Source organism: Drosophila subobscura, chromosome J (genome assembly GCF_008121235.1).
Source record: "Drosophila subobscura isolate 14011-0131.10 chromosome J, UCBerk_Dsub_1.0, whole genome shotgun sequence".
In the NCBI taxonomy this organism is placed as follows: Eukaryota; Metazoa; Arthropoda; class Insecta; order Diptera; family Drosophilidae; genus Drosophila; species Drosophila subobscura.
This window is the reverse complement of record NC_048532.1, coordinates 22827085-22852436: the sequence shown is the minus strand read 5'-3', so window position 1 is coordinate 22852436 and position 25352 is coordinate 22827085. Positions and strand designations below refer to the sequence as shown.

The following is a 25352-nucleotide window of genomic DNA, read 5'->3' as shown; positions in this document are numbered from 1 at the left end:
ATAGTCTGGCAATATTTTATTCATATTCCGATCGTTGAGTATTCTTCTACTGCTTTCTACCAGTGCGCATCCCGCTTGATGGCCACTTCCCTGACAATGTCTGCATGATTGGCGTGCAGCTTGAGACTGCTGTCCACATCGGTCCATCGTACGTTGGCAGCATCGTCGCCGGCCACCAGCTTCAGCTGTCCCACCTGGCTGCCGTCCTCGTCGTGGAAGTTCAGAGCCGTTGTCTCCATCCAGGCATTGTCGGTGTTCCGGAAGTCGTCCACGTAGCCGCTGTAGATATGGACACCACCTTCCGTGAAGAATTTCTCCACCATGTTGGCGTTGTCGGTGAAGTTGAGAGCCTCCTCGGTGAACTCTCGCTTGAGTGTGGCGCTCACGTTCTCCCCGGGATCCACCATGCCACCCGGAATGGCCCACAGCCTGTTGTCGGAACGCTGAATGGCCACCATCTGCAGGATGTTCCTGGTTGAATGAAGTAGAATGAAACCCTTTCAAATCCATCAAAGGCCAGGTGGAACATTCACTCACTTGCCTGTGGCTGCATTGGCCACGATCTCTCCATTCGAGTTGCGCTTCCAGCGGGTGACAATGGGATCGGCCGCATGATTGGGACCCCACCTGCCCAACGAACCTCGACCGCTGAGACCTGTGCGTCCGATTGGATTGCGCGGCAGGCCGTCCTTTATTGCGTAGGCACCATGGAAGGACTCACGATTCACCTGGCCATCGTTGTGGTTCCATTTCGGCTGGAACGTTTCACTTGGCAACGGCGCATCGGCCCACACCTGTCCGCCAATATGTGGAGCTGTATACGAGGGCGGGCAGTATTCGGCATATGGCTCCGACCAAAATACCTGCTCCTCGGCAACTGGGAAACGAAGGACGCCACTGCGAGGGTACATATTGTTGAGGCATGTCACATGCCGGAAGACTCCCGGCTTCACCAGAGCGGCCATCATCTGCACGGGAGGGGACTTGGATGAGATGAGAACAGAGGACAGGAGGATGGGGAGAAGCAACAGCACCACGAATTTCAAATTTCTCATTGAACAGCTCAACAATCAAACAACAAAAACTGCATTAAAATGTTTATACATACATACATGTGCATGTGTGTGTGTGTTAGCCGGCACATTGCACTTCCAGGTGTCTCTGTGAAATTGCAACCCTGTGTAGTGGCCATGTAGAACAATTAATTCAACTTTGTGTGGATTTATAGCACTTTTTGCAAAATGCTAAAACTATCATCAAAGTGCTCGTTAGGCCAAGCCAAAATCTTAAAGATCCATTTTATTATTATTTTATGTATCTGGATGTTACAAAAATTTCTGTTGAAATGCCCCTGACCGTTTGTTTTAGAAGTGTTCACTGATCTAGTCCTGGCGCAGCTGCAACTCCTTGGTCTCAATGCCATCCGCGGTGATTATATTGATCAGCACAGAGTCGCCAGTGTAGATGTCGCGCTCCGCGGCCGAGATGAAGGTGTCCGAGGCAACGGCCACTGCACGCTCCTTGGTTAGCACTGGGGGTTCCTCGCCATTCAGATTCATGTTCTTGTAGCCAATCTGGTTGTCCAGCACGGGCTGCAGCAACGAGCCCGCTGTGCCGCCAGCACGGTAAGTGGCGCGCTCACAATGCCCAATGGGATCGTAGGAGAAGACGACTCCCTTGCCGTCCTTGTCAATGCCAGCCAAAATGTTCGACACATAGTAGGGGAAGAAGCGACGGTTGTACATGGTGATGGAGAGCATCTGGGCAACGGCATCGGTGGTCATGGTCTTCAAGTGTGTGTGCTCGTAGCTCTGCATGCGCACCTTCATCAGGCCAGTCAGCGAGAGGGTGTCGCACCAGCAGCCCGTGGAGGCCAGCACCGTCTTGTTCGACAGAGGGAACAACTTGCTCTGTGTGCGCGTGTGAATGTTGTAGCCGCTGCTCAGACGTGTGTCGGCGGCAATGACCACAAAGTCCTCGCCAGCGATGGCGACAATGGAGCTGCAAGGCGAAACCCAACGTTAGCCGGACACCAATGAACTTTGCATTTTATGTGAAACTCACCCGCCATTAGACTCGTATGGTGAAAAGTCGGCATGCGACACCCCAGGGACCTGGTAGTCTGGGAATTGCTCAAAGCCTAGGCTGCTCATAATTTCAGATTTTATTTCTTATTTTCCGAAGTAAAAAAGACGTACGAATGATTTGCAAGTTTCGAGCGGCGTTCTCCACAAAGTGTCAATCGATATTCAGCTGTCAAATACATGCTATCGATAGCTTGGCGATATTAGAGTTGACATGTTGCGAATTTTTGGCTATCGATTGTTTCAAAAAAGAATTAATATTTTATTCGTGTATAACAATCTTTGGGTAAATGTATGCAACTGTTCGTTCTAAGCAGCTAACACGACACCCTCAATGCGTTCTCTGTGCAGTTGTCCTCGGTTCTTTTCAACAATCTCCTTGACGTCATAAAACCATTTGCCTGCAAAAACACAGAGGAAAGAAATCTTTTTAGTCTTGCTTTTCTATGAAAACAAATTAACAATTTACCAATGCTTGTGTTCTGGAGGCAGTCTTTGAATGTCTGGCATCCCTCCATACTGCTCAGGACACCGAAGACTGAGAGATCCGCCAGACTAGGCTGCTTTCCGCCCATGAACTTTGTGTTTCGCTTCTTCAGCTCGGTGGTCCACTTGTCCAGGGCATCGTACATGTGAGATCGGACGTCATCGGTGAGAGCATGACGACGTTTCAGCATCTTGGCAATCCCCCACATGGCTACGGCCCCGCAATAAACCATCAGATTTCGCTCCCACTTCGGAAAATGCACATCCCACTCGCCCGCCTTTGAGAACCACTCAAATGTCTCCAGCGACTCTCCCATGCTCTGGTAACAGTTTGGTGATATGAGATGCACCAAGTGGTCGTCCGCCCAGCTCCTCCATTTGCGTTCAGTTCTGCAAGGACACAATTGAATGAGGACACTCTGGGAATGTGAAATTCCCTTGCGCTTACTCCTCCGTTTCCTTGGTTACACTCTTGGGTGCACGATCCTGATACATGACGAAGTACTTGTTCAAGATGTCCGTCTTTTTCTTGCTCTCGTCGTCAAAGAAGGAAATGTGTGGGTAGAATTCCGCCAGCTCGAGGATATCGGTGCGCTTGTCGTGCAGATACGTAGCTATCAGCGATATAATGGCACTGGAGTCAACCATTTGGACGTATTGACCATCCCCATCCCGTTGCCGCAAGAGCACCATGGGGACTTTCTTCAGCACCGACCATCTGATATCCTGCCTGAGTACAGCATCCACCTCGACAACCGAGTACGAAACGCCCATGTAGTCCAAGTAGGCCCGAACCTTACAGCAGAACGGACATGTCTGGAACTGGAACAACACAATGTCCAGCCCGGAGGTGTCCTTGGGGTTCACATAACGTTTGGTTATCCGTACGCCCGCCGGCATGTTCTCCACACGCTTGGGCGGCGTGTGCTCGTGCTCCTTGTGGGAGTCGATATCAGTCCACCGCGAATACACTGTGTAGACTGATCCCGTGACCGCGCCCAGAACAGCTCCGAACAGCGCCAGCTTGAATGTTCCATTGGGGGACTTCTTCACGCCATTGCCAGGTGGTGATGTTGTTTGGCTAAAGGGCCGGCGGGCCAATGCAAATTCCTTATGCGCTCTATTGCACAAAAATCGCGAGGTCCTGCTGCTCACCGACAGTGGACGTGTAGCCGCTAGGGCTGTGGCAGTTGCCAGCCGAAAACATGACATAATTATACTTTGTTTTGCCCTATTACTAATAAAATCTATTATATATTATGCAAAAATTGGCGATAAGTATTCGGCTGCCGAGACTAGAATGAGTGCGGGATGCGATACATCGATATATTCCAGTTGCCCATCCCTACTCAATACAAACAATTAAAAAAATCTTGAAAAACCCAAACTATTGTTCTATTGTTTTTTGCAATTTCTGTGAAATTCGAAATGTCGGCATCTGTGGAGAGTATTGTTACGGGTGCAGCAGCCGCCGCTTCCCTAGATAAATATGGGGAGGAGGACTTGTTCAGTATACTGATACGGTATGGACTCTATGTGGGAGCCATATTCCAGTTCGTATGCATTTCGGCCGCTGTGCTGATGGCCGGCGAGGAGACGGTGGAGACCAATGAAGCGGAGAGGGAGAGTGAGCCGGTGAGGGCACGCCTACACAAGATCCGCAAGCTGGAGAAGAAAAAGCGGCGCTAGGTCAGGAATCGCATATCTCATAGTACATATTCTATGTAGCCCTAGTTAGCGTAACTAAATCTATTCTAAGTATAAACTAAAATAAACGTCATTTCTGTGAAATGTGTAGCTGCCCAGCCCTTGATCGATCTGCCGCCCTGGCAACTCTGCACATGACTCAGGGCGGGGCGGGGAAAAGAAATCACTAACACCCCCACCCCACCCATTGCCCAACAAGCCTGGCGAAGAATATGACTAATTGTATTTCTCTTTTAGTTTTGGCTCTTTAATTTTGGGAATAATATAAATTATAATAATCGTATATTTATTATGTTGCTCGCAATGTTGTTGTTTTACTTCCCTTTGTAGTAATGTGTGTACATATGTGTGTATGTATGTGTGTTCTGTGGTGTGTTGTGTGGCTCCCACTCTCTCTTCTCTATGCAGTCTATGCCAAAGGATGCACAAACAATTATCACTATGAATTATTATTATTACGCGGTATTTAGTATTTAGTTTCTTTTCATCATGAATTTTGCGTGGAATTACATTTTTAGGTCAAAACTCATTTCGAATCTTCATTGACTTCCTCAGTCAGGCAGGAGGCTGGTGGCAGGAGGGCAAGGGACAGTGGGCAGGGTGGGGGCGTGTTGGTTTGTTTTTAAAAAACGCTTAAATTTCAAATACAACTATTTTGAATAGGGGAATAGGAAAATAAGTCTAGAGGGGAAAAGAAAAGCAAACGATGAGGAATCAAATCCAATCCACTCCAATCCGACGACTCTTAACTGGAAAAACAACAACGAACCGCACACACTCTCGAATCGAATCACTTCGTGTGGAACGTGGACAAAAAAAAGACAGAAAAGAAAGAAAGAATGAACAACATAAAAGCTGGATTGAGGTGAGCCGAGGCGAGGAGGCGGGGCGATGCGAGAGGTGTGGCCGTGGCCGTTGTGGAGAGCGCCGGGCCGTGCCGGGGTTCGGTGCGGTTCGGTTCGGGGTCGTGTGTTTAATGTATTTATATGTTAAATTCGCAACATTATTACTTCTCTTTACGCTATTTACTCTTACTCATTGTTTTTTGTGTTTTGTTTTGTTTAGCTTTATCGTTATGTTTTATCATTATCATTGTGGTTGGTGTCTAAATTATTGTTTAGTTACTCACAAGTGTAGTCATCGTCTGTCTCATCGTCACAAAATATAGTATAGTATATATAATATATATTTGCTTTAACCCACACACAAAACCTTTTTCTCCTTCCTTCCTTCCTGCTGGCTGGCTGGCTGGCTTTCTGACTGACCCACCATCGATGGCCCAGATGATGTTCCTGTTCTTGATCTCGTTCTCGTTACGGTTCGTTTGCCCCAGGCGCCGACATTGACCATCCATCGATGGTCAACTAGGCCTCGGGCAGCGGTTTCAGCTCCTTTATCTGCTTGATCAGATAGGCCTTCTCGTCGTTAAACTGCTCGTCCTCGGATCGGTCCGTGTGGAAATTGGTTAGGAAGTCGACCAGTTTCGTTTGGTTTCGCAGCAGGATGTCCAGGATCGGCTTCGGCTTGTTCGGATTCGCCACGAACACCTTGAAGACGTGAAACGCCTCGAACTGGATGTTGCGCGACTTCTCCTTCAGCATGTTCATCATCAGCTTGAGGTTCTCCGGCTCGGAAATGTACCGCGTCATCACGGTGAAGTTGTGCCGGTCCAGCAGCAGCTCGCCCAGCAGCTTCAGGCTCTGGCGCCGTGTCACATAGTTCTCCGAGTTGAGCAGCCGCTGGTAGTGCGCCGAGAAGAACTTGTCGTAGTTGGCGTCCAGGAACTCCGCGCACAGCAGCTTGTGGCGCGTGAGGAGCTCCTTGAAGGTGGAAAAGGCATCGGAGGCGATATCGAAGGTGGACACCTCCACATACCGGAAGAACTTGAAGAACTCGTCCGAGTGGAGCATGATCTTGGCCAGGGCCTCGTAGCGGGCGCACTCCCGCAGCATGGTGCCCGAATTCAGGGCAATCTCTGGGTGCGCATCCTCGTAGCCGCCCATCAGTGTGAACAGGATCTCCGGTTTCGTGCAGATGTACTCCACTGTGGGCGACCGGGTGCCAATCTGTCTCCGCAGCACATTGTTGAATATCAGCGCCACATGCTTCTTGCCCTCGAAGTCGATCCTGTGCAGGTTCTGTATGAGCAGCAGCAACAGATTGCTGTTGTACAGCTCCTGCGACAGCTGCGCGACCACGTAGTCCGCTGGCGGCTCTGTGTCGCTGCTGCCGTATAGCATATTCTTGATGGACACCAGATTCTTGCTGCAGTCCTCCTGCGCCTTCTCCACTTTTCGGTCGCCCGACTCCAAGGCATTGATTGCCTCCTTCAGCGACTTGACCAGCTCCACTGGCGACTTCTGTGACTTCCCGAAGAGTGGCATTATGCTTGCTGCTGCTGCTGTCTTGGGCTCTTTTTCGGGCTGGCTGACTCGGTCTCGGTCGGTCTCGTATCTTCTGTGGTGGCTGCTGACTGACTTTCTGCTGCTGTTGTTGTTGTTGCTGCGCTGGTTGGCTGGCTGGCTTGCTCTTGCTTTCGTTTGCTGTCGTACCTTTGAGGTCGTGGCTTTCGTTGCCCAATTGCTGATGCTGAAGACACAAATAAGATCGCTTGGCAATATTATCACGGTATAATATTCTATTATTATATATTAATTTCGTCTTTTTCCTCTTGCCGAGTAGGATTTGTTGAATGTATATCGATCTATCGATATATTTCATATGTAGGCTTTTTCGATGAAACTTTTCCAAAAAGTAGATTCCATTGTCTCAAGTGGGCATGACAGTGATTTAAATGATCATTTAGATTTCCAAAAGAGGGCCACAAAAGAAATTGTACGGAACTCCTACATGACTTTCACAAGGTGTGCTAGCACAACAAGGTACATGTCCGTCATCGATACAAAAGTCGCATCTCTAAGAAAGTGGCAAGGAGTGCGACGTGGAGTGGGAAACAGATACGGTGCTGGAAAACGCCAGCACCGTTTCACAGCACTGAATCACCCGCTAGTATGAAAGTTTAAATACATTTTTAAATATCATTTTTATTTCTCATTGAAGTACTTTGTTTTTGATCCGTTTTCTTGTTAGATATTAATATCTGTTGCGCATTTCAAGCGCTTGGGGTGTATCATAGAAGTTACAGAAATATATTGATGTATTTGTGTGTGTACGCATATTTTGGGGCCTTATCAGCTTTCTGGTTGTTGTCGCTAGACAGACAGATATTTGTGGGATTAAAGAAAGGCAAAGTATTATATGCACATCCATATATGTGTATAATTATATCAACTTTGTTTATGGGTATATAGGCTAGACTGCCGCCCCCTATCTCTTCGATATCTCTTTCCCGATGTGTGTGTGTATTTGGAAATGAATTTTATTTGTGTGGTTTTTCCTCTTTACGTATAAAATTGCTGTTTAAAATCCTTGAAAATATCAGTTAAATAATTACAATTGTTTATGGTATTGTAGTATGTGTAATGTGTAATGTGTATGATAAAAGCATTCTCTTTGCACTCGAAACATAGATTAAACATAAATCAATTGAGTCTTTGCCATTGCTAAACGTATCAATGTGAGTAGTACGAGTCGTATCGCTCTTTTTCTTGTATCCGCTAATAATAATATCTTTGGGCTTGGCTACTGCGTGTGCAAGTACGAGTACACGTACACACATAGATCATGATCATAGATAAATATGTATGCATATGTATTTATGTAAATGGGACAAGACACACGGACACCCTACACATTCCGAAAGGAGTTTCGACTCTCCTTCACTTTACTTGGGGGAAGAGTCACTAATTATTATTATATATAATATCTTTATCTTGTAGAAGTATGTATAGTATATAGTTTATAATATATGTATAGGTATAATAAAACATTTTACGACTAGTATATATATATTATTTAGTGTATAATTTTGTGTATATGTATATGCATTGCGTTTCGTGTATAATTACTAAATTTATTGAGATATTCTATGAATATTTGTTTTTCCCTTCTTTCCATTTCCTTTAAGCCATGTCTTGTGTCTTTCTATATACGCTATATATGTACGATTAAAACAAACGAAGCGAGAATACACGTGTCTATACGTTCGGGGTTTGCTGGGGCGTGGCAGAGGAGATTGGGGTATTCGGTTGATTAGGGAAGGATTTGGGTTATCTTCTGTTTGGGAAACGAAATATACTTTACAATTAAAAGCGGGGATCTCCGCTTAAGGGGGGCTCAGAGATCCCCATTACAGAAATTTGCTTTGCAACTCATTTGTCTCGATTCTTGTTCTGTTTTCCTCGAAGCTTTCTGCACAGATCTGACTAGATGTACATATAGATAATATATGTGTATATATGTTATAGAGGCTACTGCTACTACTACTACATAGGTTTCATTCCTCTCCTCTCCTCTCCTCACCGCTTTTTAGTTATAGTTGATACTGATGCTGTTGATGCTCCTCCTCCTGCTGCTGCTGCTGCTGCTGATGCTACTGCTAATGCTGTAGTTGTCCTTTTGTTTGTCCATCAACTTGCTCTAATTTATGCTCTTCTTCGCTGGGCTTGAAGCTTCGATTCGTTTCCTGCTCTCTTCCGCTTCGTTGTTGCGAGCCAAATGTGTTCTCGTTGTTGGCTCCCGGGATTTGGGGATGGATGTTTTGGATGGTTCGTTCGTTCGTTCGTTCTTTCGTTTGTTTTTTCTTCTTCTATTCTCTCCAGTGTCGTGTCCCGTGTCACTTTCGCTTGATAAAGTTGCCCTCGGCATCCAGCCAGACGCCCGGCTGCTGCTCGTGCGCATGCGCATCCATCCCCGTTCTTATCATTTACCTATTCAGCGCATTGGAGATCTGCTTGAGCGACTGTCCCACCTCCAGGAGCAGGCGCTCGTTGTCCTGCATGTTCTTGCTGCCGGCGGAGCGCAGGTGCTGCGACTGCGTCTCCACGCGGGTCACCAGCTCCCGGAAGTGGAACTTCGAGTGCGGCGGCATTGACTCGTTCTCGGCAAAGATGACGCACGAATTCTGCAGAATGTTGAGCTTGTCGCTCAGCTGTAGCCACTGCGATGCGGAGATGGCGTTCACGGGATGCTTGAGCGAGCCATCCAGCAGGCCCACCAGCTCCAGGATGCTCTCCCTCGATATCTGCGTGGAGTTGCCCGTGCTGGCGCCGTTCTCCGTCGCCAGCTTGGCTATGGGCGTCGCGTAGATGGTCAGCTTGGTGGGCTTATGCGGCACAGCGGGCTTCTGTGGCTGTGCCTGCAATTGCGATTGCGAGTGCGAGTGCTTGCTGCCCTGCAGCTCGTTCTGGACGTAGAGCGACTGTGTCATATTCTCTGGTGCTGTGTGGCTGCCTCCCAGTCCGAGTCCGAGTCCGAGTCCTCCCTCTTGCTGCTCCTCGCTGGCGTCATCTGTGAAGAGTTGCGTGGAATGAGAGGTTTTTATTGGCTGTGGCTGCACCCTCATGGCAATGGCTGTGGCTGTAGCTGCAGCTGTAGCTGTGCCTGTGGTGGTGGTGGTCGTGCTGTTGGTGGGGGGCGGTGGTGGTGGGGCTGCCGGCGGTGGCCTATTGCCTGGCTTGGCCATGGGGATTGATGCTTTGAGCCCGTATTTGGGCGATAGCTGGGATGTGGTGGATGTGGAAGAGCCGCCATTAAGTGACGGCTGCTGGATGATCGCACTACTGGCATAGTCAGGGGTTTGCTGTTGCTGTGCCTGTGCCTGAGCCTGAGCCTGGCCCTGTGGCTGCTGCTCCCACAGTTTCTTTAAGCTATTAATACTACCTGTGCTTCGTCGCTTGCCGAGTTCCCCGCCGCTGCTGTCGCCCGCTCCCGCTCCCGTCTCCATCTCCACGTTGGAGTTGGTTACATCGATTTTGATTTCAGTCTTTTGCATGGCCTGTGCGTGGGAGAACTTCTTATTGTCATCCTTGCGATTCAGGGTGCCAGTGCCCGTGCCATTGGCATTATTTGCCACCGCCTGCTGCTGTGTGGTGCCAACTGGCGGCTTCTCCTGCTGCTCCGCCTTGTCCACTCGCCGCAGATGTGCCTTAAAGTCAATGATGATGTTGGATGTGGGCTCGGCCTTGGCTACGGGCGCAGCCATCTTCTTGGGCTCCACCTTCTTCAGCTGTGCCTTGAATCCAGCTGGAGGAGCTACTGCCACTCCCCCTCCCACTCCCGCAGTGCCATTGCCATTTGTCATCTTTTGCTTGGGCAGATTCATGCTCTCTGCCAGCTCGGTGACCAGCTGGGAGACGGGATCCACGGGCATTGCCGACACTGCCGATCCGTTGGCCAGGTGTGGGCTCACCGGGGACTCCTTGCCGCCCGCCGCCTTGATCTCCGTAATCAGCTTCTCCTTCAGATTGAGGCTCTTCTCGGGTGCAGCATCCGGCGGGGTGCCCAGGGAGCTGCACGAGTCCGTCGACGGCTCACGCTTGCGCAGCGAGACTCCGAACCGAGAGCTGGCCTCCTCGACGCTCGGGGCCGTGTTGCTCACATCGTGGGTGCTGCTGTCGTTGTTGTTGTTGTTGCTGTTGCTGTTGCCGATGCTGCTGGCGGTGCAGACGTTGTTGTTCGAGTGCTGGGCATGCAGATGCTGCTGGATGGCCTGGACGGCACTCTCGGGCGCTGGTGGCGGCGGCGGGGGACCCGGCTCGAACTCCTCGGGTGGCGGCGGCAGGTCCAGCGGCGGTGGCGGAAACTCCAGATTGGCCAGAGCCGGTTGGGGCACTGGCAGCTGGGGCACGCCACTTCTCTTCGGGGAACTGCTGGAGCCAGCGGCACGGAACGAGGAGAACGTCATCATGGTGCCCTCGGTGGTGGTGCGGTGCCGCTGCAGCTTGTTCAGGCTGGCCGCCGCATTGTTCTGCATGGTCACGCCTCCGGAGGAGTTGCTTCGGATCATCTGCTGGGGCGGCGGAGTGGCCAGGCTGGCCGGCGAGGGCGCCTTGGGACTGGCATTGAGCCTGGCCGGCGGAGTGGCATGCCCGTTGGCCGCAGGCGAGGGCGTTGGCGAGGGACTGGCCTCGCCTCCACTGTCCTCGAGGCTGTCGAGGAATGCCCCAATCCGTGCCCCCTTCGGCAGGGTGCCGTATCGATTCACCACGCGCTTCACATTCATCACCTCCAGGGCGCCCACAGTGATGGGATGAGCGGCCAGGGCAGGGCTGCCGTTGAGCAGTGGCTGCTGCATTTGATCCCTGGGTGCTGCCGGGGGGCCGACCGAGGGATGGTGCTGGGAACGCTTGCTCTGACGCGTCTCCAGGCCCCGGTTGCCCATCACCGGCGTCGGCCGCTTGAAGGAGCTGTGCTGCTGCGAGGACCTGGGTCCAATGCCGATGCCGCCGTGCAGCGAGTGCTGCATCTTGTTCGGCGTGACGGCCTGCGACGGCTCCAGACTGTCGCCAGTGGCATCCGTGTCGGGATCTGCTGCCGGATCCGTTTCCGAGTCGTAGCGTTGCGTGAGGCTGCTAATGTCCCGCGCCAGACCTGCGAGAGAGACAACAACGTGAAGATTAGTTCCCGCGATTAGTTTTTGGGTCAAACGAATGCTCGTGCCGTGTGCTGGATGCGGGGTAGTATGGTTCGTATGGATATTACGGGTGGTATTACGGATGGGTTAATCTCGAGCAAAGTCGGCTGATTCTTTCATGTGTGTGTATGTGTGTGGTGTATGTGTGTGTGTGTTGTCTCAAGCGGGGTAAAAACACCAAAAACAAAACGAAATAAACGAAACAACAAAATGAAGTACAAAGAAATCCTTGGAGAAGTCTCTCTATGCTGCTCCTCGAAGCCATTACCCGTTCGGGATCAAAGGAGCCATAATGTCACCTATTAAAACTGAATATTAACTAACAAAGAAACACTAAAAACAAGCACCAAATGAACTTCCTTTAACAATTGAAAGACGTTCTCGAAACAGATGTACAAATAAAGCATACGAAAAACGGGTTAACATTTAGAAGATATAAAAAATAAACAAATTAAAAATTAATTCAAAATTAAATTTGACATAACAACAAAAAAAAAACAGTATAGAATTCAATTCATAATGAAAAATGCAATAAAATTAAAAAAAAATCAAGAAAGGAAAACCAAATGAGTTCCACATGGAATGGAGTTAAAAAAAAACAATTAAAAAATAAATTGCACATGTGGTGGGCACATCGAAAGTATATCCACATGGAATACATAAATAATAAATAATAATAATAACATAATGGGTGCATTCCATGTGGAAGCCATAAAAAAATAACAAACAAAGAAACGAAAATAAGAAATAATAATCAAGCCAATACAAACGATGATCCATTAAAAATAAATAAAAAAAATACAACAAAATAAAAACACAACAACCGATAAAAAACAAACATTACAATTTGGAAAGGAAGAAGGTCAATTTGGGAGGTTGGGTGTCTCCGCTGTGACCAAATAATACCTCGAAATAGGATGTCGTAAAGGAAACTACTGCAGGAGGACGATTTCTTAATGGAATACTGTTGCGGTTGTTGTTGTTTCTGTGGTGGCAGTGGCACTGCCACTGGCGGCTGTACGTGTGCTGTACGTATTGGTTGTTGTTGTTGTTGTTGATGTTGTGGTGTGTGTTGTTGTTGTTGTTGTTGGTGGGGTGTTGGAATTTGGGTCTTGAAATTTCTACTGAGGGTCTGGCTGAAAGAGCTGCAGTTTCTATGCACTGATTTGGTGCTCGTATTTGTTATACCATTCGTATTGAGGTCATCAATGAAGTTGCACCGCTGACTGCCACCACTGGCGCTGATTGGATCCTCCTCGCGATATGTCGAGTCGCGACTGCTCGACAGCAGACTGCAAAAGAGAGAGGGAGAGGAAAGGGTTAAACGAATACTTTCTGTGAGTGCCAGCTCGTACCTGGTCCGCTTGGGTGGTGCCGGCGCCTGTTTTCCCTGCTTATTGGTGGTGCGTCGCATCTGTACATTGCCCTTGCCCTGGCTGGAGAAGGTGCTCAGCTTGGTGGAAGTGGAGCCGGTTTCTGGAAGCCCCAACAAGACAGAACCAGATTAAATGATGCCACACACTCGCGACTCTTCTGCACTCACCTGACATGGGTGTACTGGCCAGCTGCTGCTGCGGATCGTGCTGCTGCTGCTGCTGCTGCTGCTGCTGATGGGCATTTGGCGTTAGGGAAGACGACGACTGGCACTGGGAGGAGGCCGCTGGCAGACCCTTCTTCCCCATTTGTGGGGTGAGGCTGAGCGAGGCCGATGAGGAGGCACCGCTGGCGGCCGACTGCGTGCCACTGATACCGATGCCGATACCGATGCCGATGCCCGATGTGGTGGTGTTGCCGCCGCCGCTGCTGCTGCTGGGATTGTTGTGGGAGCTGCTGCTGCTGCTGGCGTTTAGCTGTTTCTCGACCGCTTCGGTGATGGACGATTCCTGCGGAGGAGCGGAGAAGGAGAGATGTGCACCGTGTGGGTCATTATTGCTATCACTACTTTTGATTGTTGCCTGCTGACGATGCGGAGAGCGACGAGGAGAATCGTGGAGGGTCGTGGCCTCGCATTGCGATCAAAGCTCAACGTCCACAATGCCATCCCTCAGATGATGATGATGGCCCCTAGGGTGTCTCGTCTGCGTCTGCGTCGTCGTCGTCGTCGTTACCACGTTGTTGTGGCAGCGGCGGCGGTGGCGGCTCCTGTGTCGCCTCGGATGATCATCGTCATCGTCGCCATCGTAGTCAACTTCTTCTTCATCATCCTCTTCGTCTTCGTCTTCTTCCTCGTTCTCGTTCTCGTTCTCGTTCTCGTCCTCGTCCTCGTCTTCATCTTCATAATCATCATCATCTGCATATTCATCATCCCACACCTCGACGTCACCCACCTGAAACATATGCTCCAGCGCATGGTGTATGCTCTTGAACGTGGGCCGATCGGCGGCATCCCACTGCCAGCACTGGCGCATCAGATCGTACACCTCGGGCGGACAGCCGGGCGGCCGCTCCATGCGATAGCCCTTCTCTAGCTTGTGATACACATCGGTCAGATCGATGCCCGGGTAGGGGGACATCCCGTACGTGGCTATCTCCCACAGCAGCACCCCGAAGGCCCACACATCCGACTTGGTGCTGAACTTGTTGTACGCCAGTCCCTCGGGCGCCGTCCACTTGATCGGGAACTTGGCGCCCGCGTGCGCCGTGTACGTGTCGTCGCGCATCAGTCGCGCCAGCCCAAAGTCCGCCACCTTCACCAGCTTGTTGTCGCCCACGAGGCAGTTTCTGGCCGCCAGATCGCGATGGATGTAGTTGCGCGACTCCAGGTAGCTCATCCCCGACGCTATCTGCGTGGCCATGTAGAGCAGAGCCACAGCGTCGAGGGTCTCGCGGCCAGCGGAGCGCAGAAAGTCCAACAGGTTGCCGTGCGACATGAACTCGGTGATGATGTAGAACGGAGGCTCCCGCGTGCACACACCTGGAACAGAGAGACAGAGCACCACTCAATGGAAATTCGAATGTGTTTGTGTTCGTTTGTGACACTCACCGATGAGCTGCACCAGATTCGGATGCTTCATCTCCTTCATGATGGCCGCCTCTTCGAGGAAGTCCTTGAGGGCCATGGTGTCCTCCTTGAGGGTCTTGACGGCCACCGTGTTGCCGTAGCGCTTCCACACGGCCTCGTACACCTCGCCGTACTGGCCGCCGCCGAGCTTGTGCTTCATCATGATGTCCGTGCGACAAATCTCCCACTCATCGGGCTCCGGACTCAACGGGAAGACCGTGGGCTTGTTCTGCTTGGGCGCCGGATAGAGCAGCGGCGTAATCAGGCCATGCCCCTCATGGGGCACGCTGTGATGGTGCACCAGCTCCGCCAGCGTGTTGAATTTCGCCTCCTGCGTGACGAACACCTTGCCATCGGGATCCTCCGAGATGCGGTAGTGATAGACGCGACCCTCGTACCTGCAAGGGGAGAGAAGTTAATAGAAGGAATGGAATGGAGGCTACAGATCGATCTCACGCACCTCAGACTGATGCTCCTTTGGCCCGGAGAACTCTCGCTCTCGCGCACCAGGAAGCTGCCGTTGATGCCCGAACTGAGGAGATACTCGGCGGCATTGCGGGAGATGGGTCCGTGGTACCACGAGTGCTTCTCCAGCGAATTCAATGGCGTCACGTAGTTGGAGGGCACCCAACCGACGTTGCCAGAGTCCGAGTGGGCCTCGCACCACTCCCCGGACTTGTTGTAGCTGAGAATGCGCACCTGTTCGCCCTTCTTGAGGCTCAGCTGGTTCTCGCCGCCCGCCTGGAAGTCGTACAGTGCCACAAACAGCTGCGGATCATCCTCCTCCGGGCCTGGTTCCAGCAGATTCTCCTTGGAGGTCCAGCGATGCGTTGACTCGAACACCGATGTCGCCGAACTGTGTCCCCCCAGGGAGGAGCACTGCAGTCCAGAGTCGCTGCACTGCAATTCCGCTGCATCGGCCAGCAGGGAGGCGGCCGTGCTCCCAGCCGGAATGTGAGGTAATGGACGCGACTGCAGCAAAGCTTCTACAAAGCGAGAGAGAGAGGAAGAGAAGGAGAAAGAGAGAGAATCAGTGATGAGTTGAGTGAACCATCGATCGGTGGATTGGTGGAGAGTTAAACCCGTTTCTATCGCCAGGAATGCGGGTGCCCCAACCACACTCCACGCGACTCTCTTTGTTCCATTGAGAACATAAATTATGCATAAAATTACACAAATCGTGGAGTCCGTCGCACTTGTGGGAAGGTTCTTCCAGCTCCCACACAATCTTTGTTTACACTTGGGCATCCAGTATCCCAGCCCCCTGGCTGTGTATCTTTGGAATGCATTTCTCTTTGATGAAATGCGAGTACAGGGTAGCACGATGGCTGCAACCCCCTGTCTGGCTGTCTGCACCATTGAAATAATTGAACAAAATTTACATTTTTTCCCCCGCTTTTGTTGAGCGTTTGACCAAAGCAAACACTTCCGTTGATTCCATTCCGTTGGGTAGATTTCTCTCTGCATTTTTGTTGAAATTTATATGACGAGAGCATTTCCACACTCAAGTGGGAATCAAAGTGGAAGTGGAAGCCACTCTTCAGAGAGAGCAGAGAGCTGAGAGCTCTGCCAAATCATAATGAAATGTATTCTCGCATATTTTGAGAAGGGTTCCCCAAAACCACACAACACACAGCACACATCACACATTCGTTAATTTATGCGCGCGAGACAGGAAATATTAATGGCAAATACTATGAGCATAAGTAGGTAGGTTGGGGTGCACGTGCACGGGGGGAGAGGGGATCTGTCAGACCCCAGAGATCAGAGCGGAAATGTTCGGTGCTCCAATGGTGGTCTGTGGTCGGGACTCCCACTCTCCTCCCTCTATCACGCTCTCTGTCTGTGGATATGAATGGGAGATTAGACCATAAAACCCATTGTCCCATTGCAAGTTTAAAGATCCACATTTACATATGTGTGTGTGTGTGTGCGTGTGTTGTGTTTTGGGCCATGACTCACGGGGTCTAGTAGTAGTATTCGTGGAAAATATGTTCCATACTTCGGCATTGACTCAGTGGCAATCAACGGGCAATTAAACATTTGAGTCAGAGATTCTACATTGCATAATTGTTTCCATAGATTCCAAGATCATGTAACAGCATTTATCTATGATTATCTGGGGAGTGTTTCGAGTGTCTGTAGGACGATTAAATGCTACTTTTATTTGTATTATCATGAGTAAATACTCTTTGGGAACGAATTCTGTTAATTGGGGTTAAAATATCATCATATTGATGCGAGTTCTCAAACAAGAGTTTATTTATTATTTTGTTTATCGATTTTTATACTCGTAATATTTATCAGTGAATCATTTTCAAGCAGATTCTCAAGTGAGGCATTGCTTCCCTACCCAAAACCATCATGAATTACCCACTGAAAATCCATCCAATCATGGTTCAAGAACCCATCGGCTCCCATTTAATTATCGAGAACGACACAACTTGGTGTACATGTGGGGGGACTGAATTCTGTGTTGTGTATTGTTTATGTTTATTTGTTGGTATTATGTGTTTGTTGTTGTTACCTAAATTCATGTGATATTTGCCTGGATGGCCGCGAAAAGAGCTGTGCTTCGTACCACCTGCAGAAACAGAAGAAACAGAAAACAGAGAGTGTGTGAGAGAGATCGGAATGTGGATCGTGGATCGTGATCTGCGGTATCGGATCTGCGTGGATGCAAAGATGAGGCAAATACGTTTGATGATTGCTCAAGCGACTCCGAAAATAAATAAATAAATGGGAAAAAGCAAAACAACAAATTAAATCAAATTACATTTACTATGTACAGGAGAATAACTCTAGATACGGATGGGGGGGAAGGGTAGGGTAAACTATATATACGAAGATAGAGAGAGAGAGAGCGAGGGATCTATTTACAGTTGCCTGGATGGTGACAGGCACAGGCGGGAGCTTGAAAGCCGTCGAAACCGCAGAAAGGCCAATTAGTGTCTCGGCCCGAACAAGAGGAAGAGTAATACTCTCATTACCCGCAAGAAAAACAACATTTAATGCTGTAATTTCTCATAGAGAGAGAGAGACAGGGAAGACAGTGATGAAAAGTATGTGAGAAATGATGGAGTATATTCATGGGGAGTGGGGGACTGTAAATCTCTATGGGATGCCACGCCCCCGTAGACATTTGACAAAAACGAGGAAGAAGCAGACGCAGAGAAATATTTCCCCACTCTAAAAGAGCTTATATGTAAGCTTTCCGCTAGAATGGGTCCAATGAACTTTAAAGTCACAAAAATTCCACAAAGCGAGAGGAAGAGGGAGCGAGAGAGATGCTAGAGAAGAAAGGGGGAAAATCGGAATCCGTCTTAAGCCATGCACATCCGCCATCTAGCGGCTACTTATGCAGGTTATTAGCAGGAATTTGGAGCAAGCAATGCGCCTGAGAGAAGATGAAGAGTGGAAGGGGGAGTGTGGGGGAGGAGGCAGAATGGAAGCACGTCACACACACACACACACACAGCATACACCCACTTAAGGCATCAGACTTCACGGTAAGTGTGTTGAGCAAGCATAGATTAAAATCTGGCTACGCAGCAGACACTCATCTCTCTCTCTCTCTCTCGCGCGCGCTCTCTCACATAAAAGATGAGTATCGATTTAAGCACTGGCTGAACGAGAGAGCAGCGGCACGAGCTGCAGCAGGAGTGTAATCTTCCATTAATGTAATGTCTAAACATGACTAATACTTGTGTAAAATATCTAAAGATATAAAAATAGTATCTCTCTCTCCACCTCTCACTCAACTGTAACCTTGGCTCCAAACAGTGGCTTATTTGCCAATTTCACCACACTCAAGCACTATTGATCTCCCTCCCACCCCCACAAGTATGCGGTGCTGCTGAGGCGCTCTCTGTTCTTTGTTGCTGATGCTTTTGATTTGGGTTGTCCTTGTGTCCGACTTGATGTGGCTGCCATTTAATAGCTACTCGGGCTCTTCAATCCCCTGACTAGCCGTCATCATCTTCGTCAATGTGCGAGTGTGTGTGATTTATTGCCGTTGCATTTCGTGGCGAACTTTTATTTATTTCGCCGCTTGCCATTCTGTTCATTCAGTCATTCCACTCGCAGTTCATTCATGCATTTGTTTTCTGTTTTCTGTTTTATGCTTCTGTGTGTTTGATTTTTTTGTTCAATTTGTAGCTTTTTGCATTTATGCACGTTTCTCTTTTTAGTTCTCGCTCTTCTTCTTCTACCACTTCAAGGGCTTTCGTGTCATGCCCTGAAACGGGATTTACAGTTGTCCTCCGCTTACGTCTTTTGGCAGGGCACATCAAATATAACGTTAGGCACTGCATTCGCTCATAGCTGCACTGCTTCACCTCTTCGGGAACACACCTTGGTCTACAGGCTCTTCTTCTACGTCTCTGCTGTTACCCTTCTGCTCCCCTTTTACTTGTCGGATTTCATTCACATTTTGCCTTTGGCCTTTTGCCCAGACGTTGCTCGTTGGCAGACAGGGCAGGGCAGGGCCGGGCAGGGCATGGCGCAGGGGGCGTGGCCAGTCAACAGTAATAAACTTTTACGGTGTAAATTTAATTAGTCATTTCTCTGGCTTCCGTTGCACCGATGGAAGGGACAAGCGACCCGCAAGAGATTCTCTTGGGGGATTTGATTTCAACGAGAACTTTTCAATTTTATTATATTCTCACACACACACACAGCACCTCCAATACATACAGGGAACCCTCACGTATACGACTGCATTTTAGTTCACCTTTAACGATCCAATAATTTGTGAAGCGGAACTCTGAACGGAACTTGAGATCATTAAGCCGACAAGAAGCCGATTAGGGCCAAAAATAGATGACCCCAACGAGCAACTGGAGCACCAAAATCCATCCATCAGCATCAACGGGGAAAACTAGTTTGGAAATTATTAAGAAATTAACCTACAAACAAGAGAAGAAAGCAAGCCTTTGGGGGCTTGACTTCGGGGAATACTTTGCTAGTTCGTGATGGCTGACATCGTGTAATATCCTCTTTGAGGACTTGACAAGCTGCGTCCTCTGAGCTTATCTTTCCACCCACTTGCACATCTTAAGAGACATCATATGGCTATCTAGGAACTTTAGTTTTCCCTTGTACATATTATTATATTATTATCTCCCCCAACCAATCGCTAGAGAACTCGACAGGCCACGCAACTGGTGCAACTGACAGGCGCAAAAAACAACAAACCATAAAGTCGTAGTAGTCGAAACGATGGAGGAAATTGTTAAAGAATTTATGTTCTTGTGGGTTGGGAATTTGCATAGACGACAAAAGGTGCACAAACAGCGAGGCAGGGACGGGGACCACCCCAAGGTTTGGTTCGGAGATCAAGTTCCTCCCCTTGGCAGCGGCACAAAGTGCGAAAAAATGTTGTGCGAAAAAACTACACAGCGAAAGAAAGAGAGAGAACCAGAGAGAGAGAGAGAGAGAAGATGCGAAAACAAAAGAAAAGTTTTGTAAAGGCAAAGGACAAGCCACGGGGTTGAGGTGTGTGTGTGAGTGTGGAGGGGTGTGGTGAGGTGTTCGCGTTCCGGCGAAAATGAGAAAAATCCACCCTTGGTCGGTCGAGTCGTCGGACAAAGAGCCGCTGGCAATTTTACCACTTTTCTAAGGATTCCCCCGCACCGCACCTCAAGGCTAGTCTTGGGCCCCAGTAGCACGAGCAAAGGATAAGGGTATATGCAGGGTACAAGAAATGAAAGGTAAGGCAAGAGATCGAGAGAGAGAAATGGGTGACTGCACTGCCTTACCATCTATCCAATGTACCCTGGATACGTGCAACCCAGTGTGACGTTGCCGTGACATATGACGCAGCAGACGATCTCCACCCTGCACTCCATCTGCTGGAAGCCAGCATATGCCACGAAAGAAGTTAAAGGAAATCAAGTAGCGAGAGAGACAGAGAAGGAGAGTGACTTCAACAAAGGATGCAAAAAAGTAACACAAAAATCAATAATGAAAACCTCTTCAGTGGCGAAGAGCCCAGACCAAAGGACAGCCCACGAAACGAGTGTCATCGTCATCCCATAAAATCGCATGAATGCGGGGAAATGGAAAATTAATTGAATGCCAGCATCCAGCCAGCCATCTAGCCATCCATCCGAAAGGGGCAGAGAGAGAGAGGGAGAGAGCGACAGGCAGGCAGAGAGACAAAATTGTTGACAAAGGTGAAGGGCAAATGCAACATTTTTCAGAGAATGTTTTATCGATCCGGGTCCCCCAGCACTTGAATGTGCAACCGCAATGTCCTTGCCTCCGGAGGCTTACAACATTGCAGCGCCTGCACAAAAGGAGGTGGGGCGAAAAGGTCACTTTACATAATAATGGACACACAATAATAGACGGCCTAGAGTTCTCCCAAAATAGATGTCCATCATAAATGTGATGGGAATGTCTGTAATCTATCCATTGAAATCAGAAACCTGTCCGACTCCCTCTCTCCCTCTTGCTTTTGTCGCTTTCAAAGGAAGGAGATTCCCTCCCCTGGGCCACCCCCGTGCATAAATCATCACGTGACTAAGGGTCTCTTCACAGCCGTTTTGTTTATGGTGAATGAAATTGACTTTTAATTGTCGAGACGATGACCAGAAAAGAAAACAGTATAAACCAAAAAACCATTGGCATGCACAATTTGTGTGACTATGCAAATGACAGAAAAAACCACACAAAGGGAAGCAATGGGGGGGATAGGAGGAGGAAGGTCTGCAGCGAGAGAGAGAGGGAGAGCAAGAACAAAGCACAAACGAGACAGAAATAAGCATACGACGCGTTGGTCAGAGTCAGCGTTGGATTCTCGATTCCCCCCGGATTCGATTCTGGGAGCGAATGTGAATGCGAGTGCGACGAGTGTCAAGTGAATGACTCACACTCAACATAAGCACAGTGGGCAGCACCGGGGGCAGCACTTTTATTTAGCCAGAACTGCCACAAATACCACAACTAGATTGCCATCATAATTTTCTATATAATTCTTCTGTTTCTTGCCCCACTGTATGGTTGTTCTATTCCAAATTCCCACACGCCTCTCCATTCATGTTTTTTTTGGGCTTTGGCTGGGGTTTTTCTTCCTTCTTTTTGGGATCTCTCTGTCTGTCTGTCTGTCTCTGCGTGTTCTTTTGTTTATGTTTTATGGCTTATTGTTTATTGTTTTGATAGCCAGTCGGGGAGTGCATGTCATTCGCTTTTTTCCTATGGATTTTCGCTTATTCATTTGCATGTTTATCTGCGGCTGAAACATTCTCAAACATTTTGCGTGGGCATATTTTTTTTTGAGATAATAAATTTGAGCCGACGATAAAAAGCATTTGACCATAAAAGCGTTGTGTTTTTCTCCAGATAAGAAACAAATATGAAAAGCTCTCTCGGGAGGGCTCTGGCTCTCTGCTCTATAGAGGAACAAGTTACGGATACAATGCTCTGGAATTTCCGACTTCTTTAGTGTTCGAAGTGTGGGAAAATACAAGAATAAAAGAGGGAATGTGTGGGCGGAATACAACTCGGATTTGTTAGGAATTTCTGTCTCCCTCTGTTCAAACAGAGGAAGAGGAGAGGAGAAACCCCTGAGAAACTTCGCTATGAATTGAAATTTGAAAGCCTGCCTCGAATTAACCTTTGTCACTGACATTTTCGAAATTTCTCAATTAAATGCTGCCGAAAAACATCACAAAATAACAATCATAAAATCCAGAGATCAAAGTTCCATTTGCCCAAGCGTGTAATTACACTCACACATGAATATCCAAGCCTTCGCGCTGAGTGTACATATATAATAATATATCTAAATGTGTATTTGTAGTTGTTCCACCTACCTCCCCCAATCAATGTAATCTCGGCACTTGGCCAACACAAAATTTGATTATCTTTATGGCTAAAAGCTTTTTAATGCGCACAATTTCCCTTTTACGTTTTCCCTCCCCCATTCTCCTTCTGTCTGTCTGACTGTCTGTCATTTGTGATTTGTCGCATTTCCCTTAACTTTACATAACCTTAAAAGGCAGTAGCGTAACAACAGGGAGGAACAAAGAAATGTCTACGAACTGCTGCCTAAAATGTGAGAAATACGTTTTTAAATCCCCCTTTTTTAACAGCTTTAACCTCTGCCACTGTCCTATGCCTCTTTTTGGTTTTCTCTCTCATATCCGCCCATTTGTTCAGCTAATTGTTGAATAATATAATGACTTCAAAATCACCCAAAAAAAAAGTTACCAGAGAGAACTTCCTCTCTAACGAGAGGTGCCCCCAGTAAGACGAGTTTTTGCCCAGAATTGTAGCTCCATTCCTTAGTTCTTTCTCTCTTTTCTCTCCATTTCTCACCTCTTTATCTCTTTCATCCACATCGTATCAGAGTCTGACATAATCCTCCCATCTTACCGCATTGTGAATTAACAAACTTTTGTTCCGACAAATTACGCACAAAACTAAATTCAACGACCCAAAAGTTTTCACTTTTTGTGTTCCCTAATCTGCACCCCTCGCACTATATACTCGTAGCACATAGCAATAATATAATTACCATTTTCACAGCAAGTGATTTTCTATTTTTAGAGGCCTGCTTTTCAACTGTTTTTCGCTTTTATTTAGTTTGATTCAGTTTTCGGGCTCAAGTCGAGCGTGAAGCGGCCGTGTGGAAAGGCGAAGAAATGTTTAGTTTCAGTTGTAAAATGGTTGAAAACACACTCATAAATTTTGATTGGTTGATTGATGGATGGATGGCTGGCTGGCTGGCTGACTGGCTGACTGGCTGGTTGGATGAAGTGAGTGATTGGTCAGCGTTTTATAGAGTTGTTTAACATTTTGATTTGTTTATTTTTGATTAATGAATGAAAACGAAATGAGAAAATCAAAGGAAAAGTGAAAGTTTAGCACAATCTTTTGTTGCTGCTGGTTTTTCCCACCTGTTTTGTTATTGCAGCAAGTTGAACGAACCGAAGTGGAAGGGGTTATACCTCACTCGATACTGGTTTTATAGATATAGATTTATGGAAATGGAATTACTATCCCAAAATGTAATTGTTTTTTAGACAACCTTCTGTTGTCTAATTCTTTTCCATTCTTAGGCAGAGTTTCAATCGCAATTATCTTTTTCCCATGGCTAAATTTCCTCGACAGATACAGATACAGATACCCATCTCCAGACGCACCTTGTGGCTTCATTCCATTCTCTTCATCACACTCTTTCACTTCCATCAAGTTTTTCTCGAGAAAAGAGGTTCACTTATCAAGATGTTGTATGTGGCAAGCAAATATAATGCGGAATCCAACAAGAAAAGGTGCAAAGTCTGGAAAATTGAAAAACGCAAGAGAAGAAAAAACTATTTAAAGCCCAGGGCCGCAACAGAACCCAGAGCCAGATTCCATCTTCATCATAGAAGTACGTATACGAAGTGTATGATGAGTGCCCGTTAGAAGGAAACTTCTGGGTGATTCAGTGCCCTGGCTCCATCTTTCCCATTTGTGGTTCTTTCTTCTCCACTTTTGCACGCTTCCTTTTCTTTTTCTTTCAGCCCGGATTCCTGGAAGCAAGTGCAGTTGCTATAAATGAAATGAAACGAGGAACATCGTGCGACGGGCGACAGCCCGCCACGGATGTGGATGTCGTTTAAATATTACCAGACGGCATAAAAATTGACAGACGTCTCAGACAAAAGCCAAACAAAATACCAGGACCGGGTCCATGCCCATCGAGGCAGAGCGAGCAGTGCAGGAGAGGACTAGGGGATACCCAGTACAAGAGGAGAAGGGGATTCCACTGGATTCAAAATCTCAAAATTAGAGGAATTCTATTTGTATATTTAAATGCGACTTTTGCATACATCTACATATGTACACAAACCAATATACCCTTCTTTTAGTCTTCTTCTCTAGGGTACAACGAAGAAACGAAAGTGTAGAGAGAACAAGTATAGAAAGAGGCAGAAGCAGAAGCAGAGACAGGGGCAAAGGCGGAGACAGAGGCAGCCAAAATGCCGGCACGGCAGGCAATTAAATGAATTAAATTTCACATTAATTGTGTAAAAGAAATACAAAGATCATTTGTGAGCTCAAACTTTTTGGTTACTCTTTTTTAGGAGACATTTTTCAAATTATGCTTCCCCCAGTACCCCGCCACTCTGCAGAGCGGTTCACTGACCACCAAACGGGCGCCGCCGCCGGTCAGCTGGGAGCAGCCAGAAGAGAGCATACACAAACATTTCTTTCTTTGTTGGGGATCTCGCACCGGCAAAAACAGGCAAACAGGTTTCTGCTCTCTCTCCTTCTCTCTTTCTTCTCTTCTGCATTTGTCATGCTTTTTCTTTTCGTTTGTTTTTTCTATGCGATAAATGGGGGGCAATTTTCTTAATTTGTTTCGTGCAAAAGAAGAAAAAGAAAAGCAAAGAAACCAAAACTCAGAGCTGTCTATTAGCAAGTGGAGAAAACTGATAAGAATGAGTGAAATTTTGCGCTTATTTTGGGACGGGGAAAACGTAATTAGTGGAGTATCAATGCCAAAAAGGGGAGAAAACGAAATCGAGTTGAAATTGAAATGTAAACG

The 25352-nt window shown here is 47.9% G+C and overlaps 6 protein-coding genes across 15 annotated transcripts in view; 1 reads left to right on the top strand and 5 right to left on the bottom strand.

The window, feature by feature from the left end:
- Nucleotide 1: 1 nt before the first annotated feature.
- On the bottom strand, nt 2-1109 carry LOC117894039 (ADP-ribose pyrophosphatase, mitochondrial). 2 transcript variants are annotated; one of them, XM_034800887.1, is made up of 3 exons: nt 1035-1109; nt 538-968; nt 2-471 (listed from the first exon to the last, which is right to left on the bottom strand). In XM_034800887.1, the coding sequence occupies exons 1-3, from the start codon at nt 1053-1055 to the stop codon at nt 57-59; spliced, it is 867 nt and encodes a 288-aa protein (XP_034656778.1). In that variant the 5' UTR covers nt 1056-1109; the 3' UTR covers nt 2-56. The 2 variants fall into 2 exon arrangements, with proteins under 2 accessions (XP_034656778.1, XP_034656777.1); XM_034800886.1 differs by having other exon boundaries at nt 538-1098.
- Nucleotides 1110-1286: 177 nt separating this feature from the next.
- On the bottom strand, nt 1287-2249 carry LOC117894040 (proteasome subunit beta type-1). Its single transcript, XM_034800889.1, has 2 exons — nt 2065-2249; nt 1287-2001 (listed from the first exon to the last, which is right to left on the bottom strand). The coding sequence occupies exons 1-2, from the start codon at nt 2151-2153 to the stop codon at nt 1383-1385; spliced, it is 708 nt and encodes a 235-aa protein (XP_034656780.1). The 5' UTR covers nt 2154-2249; the 3' UTR covers nt 1287-1382.
- A 72-nt stretch (nt 2250-2321) lies between these two features.
- Nucleotides 2322-3853, bottom strand: LOC117894036 (prostaglandin E synthase 2). Its single transcript, XM_034800883.1, has 3 exons — nt 3019-3853; nt 2554-2960; nt 2322-2485 (listed from the first exon to the last, which is right to left on the bottom strand). The coding sequence occupies exons 1-3, from the start codon at nt 3780-3782 to the stop codon at nt 2394-2396; spliced, it is 1263 nt and encodes a 420-aa protein (XP_034656774.1). The 5' UTR covers nt 3783-3853; the 3' UTR covers nt 2322-2393.
- Nucleotides 3854-3914: 61 nt separating this feature from the next.
- Nucleotides 3915-4581, top strand: LOC117894041 (protein anon-73B1). The gene has a single exon (XM_034800890.1). The coding sequence runs from the start codon at nt 3999-4001 to the stop codon at nt 4257-4259; it is 261 nt and encodes an 86-aa protein (XP_034656781.1). The 5' UTR covers nt 3915-3998; the 3' UTR covers nt 4260-4581.
- Nucleotides 4582-4764: 183 nt separating this feature from the next.
- Nucleotides 4765-6971, bottom strand: LOC117894037 (protein Mo25). Its single transcript, XM_034800884.1, has one exon. The coding sequence runs from the start codon at nt 6659-6661 to the stop codon at nt 5642-5644; it is 1020 nt and encodes a 339-aa protein (XP_034656775.1). The 5' UTR covers nt 6662-6971; the 3' UTR covers nt 4765-5641.
- A 703-nt stretch (nt 6972-7674) lies between these two features.
- The window catches only part of LOC117894032 (tyrosine-protein kinase Abl), a 41037-nt gene continuing 23359 nt past the window's right edge, over nt 7675-25352 (bottom strand). Inside the window, exons 2-10 of one of the 9 annotated variants that reach the window (XM_034800880.1) lie at nt 17340-17396; nt 15273-15798; nt 14795-15210; nt 14139-14725; nt 13355-13694; nt 13167-13287; nt 12718-13103; nt 10097-11768; nt 7675-8766 (exon numbers count right to left, since the gene is read on the bottom strand). In XM_034800880.1, the coding sequence (XP_034656771.1) occupies nt 8706-8766; nt 10097-11768; nt 12718-13103; nt 13167-13287; nt 13355-13694; nt 14139-14725; nt 14795-15210; nt 15273-15798; nt 17340-17396 (4166 nt within the window). In that variant the 3' untranslated portion in view covers nt 7675-8705. Of the gene's footprint in view, nt 11769-12717; nt 13104-13166; nt 13288-13354; nt 13695-14138; nt 14726-14794; nt 15211-15272; nt 15799-17339; nt 17397-25352 lie in introns of all 9 variants that reach the window. The other 8 variants (XM_034800876.1, XM_034800878.1, XM_034800871.1 and 5 more) reach the window with 8 other exon arrangements.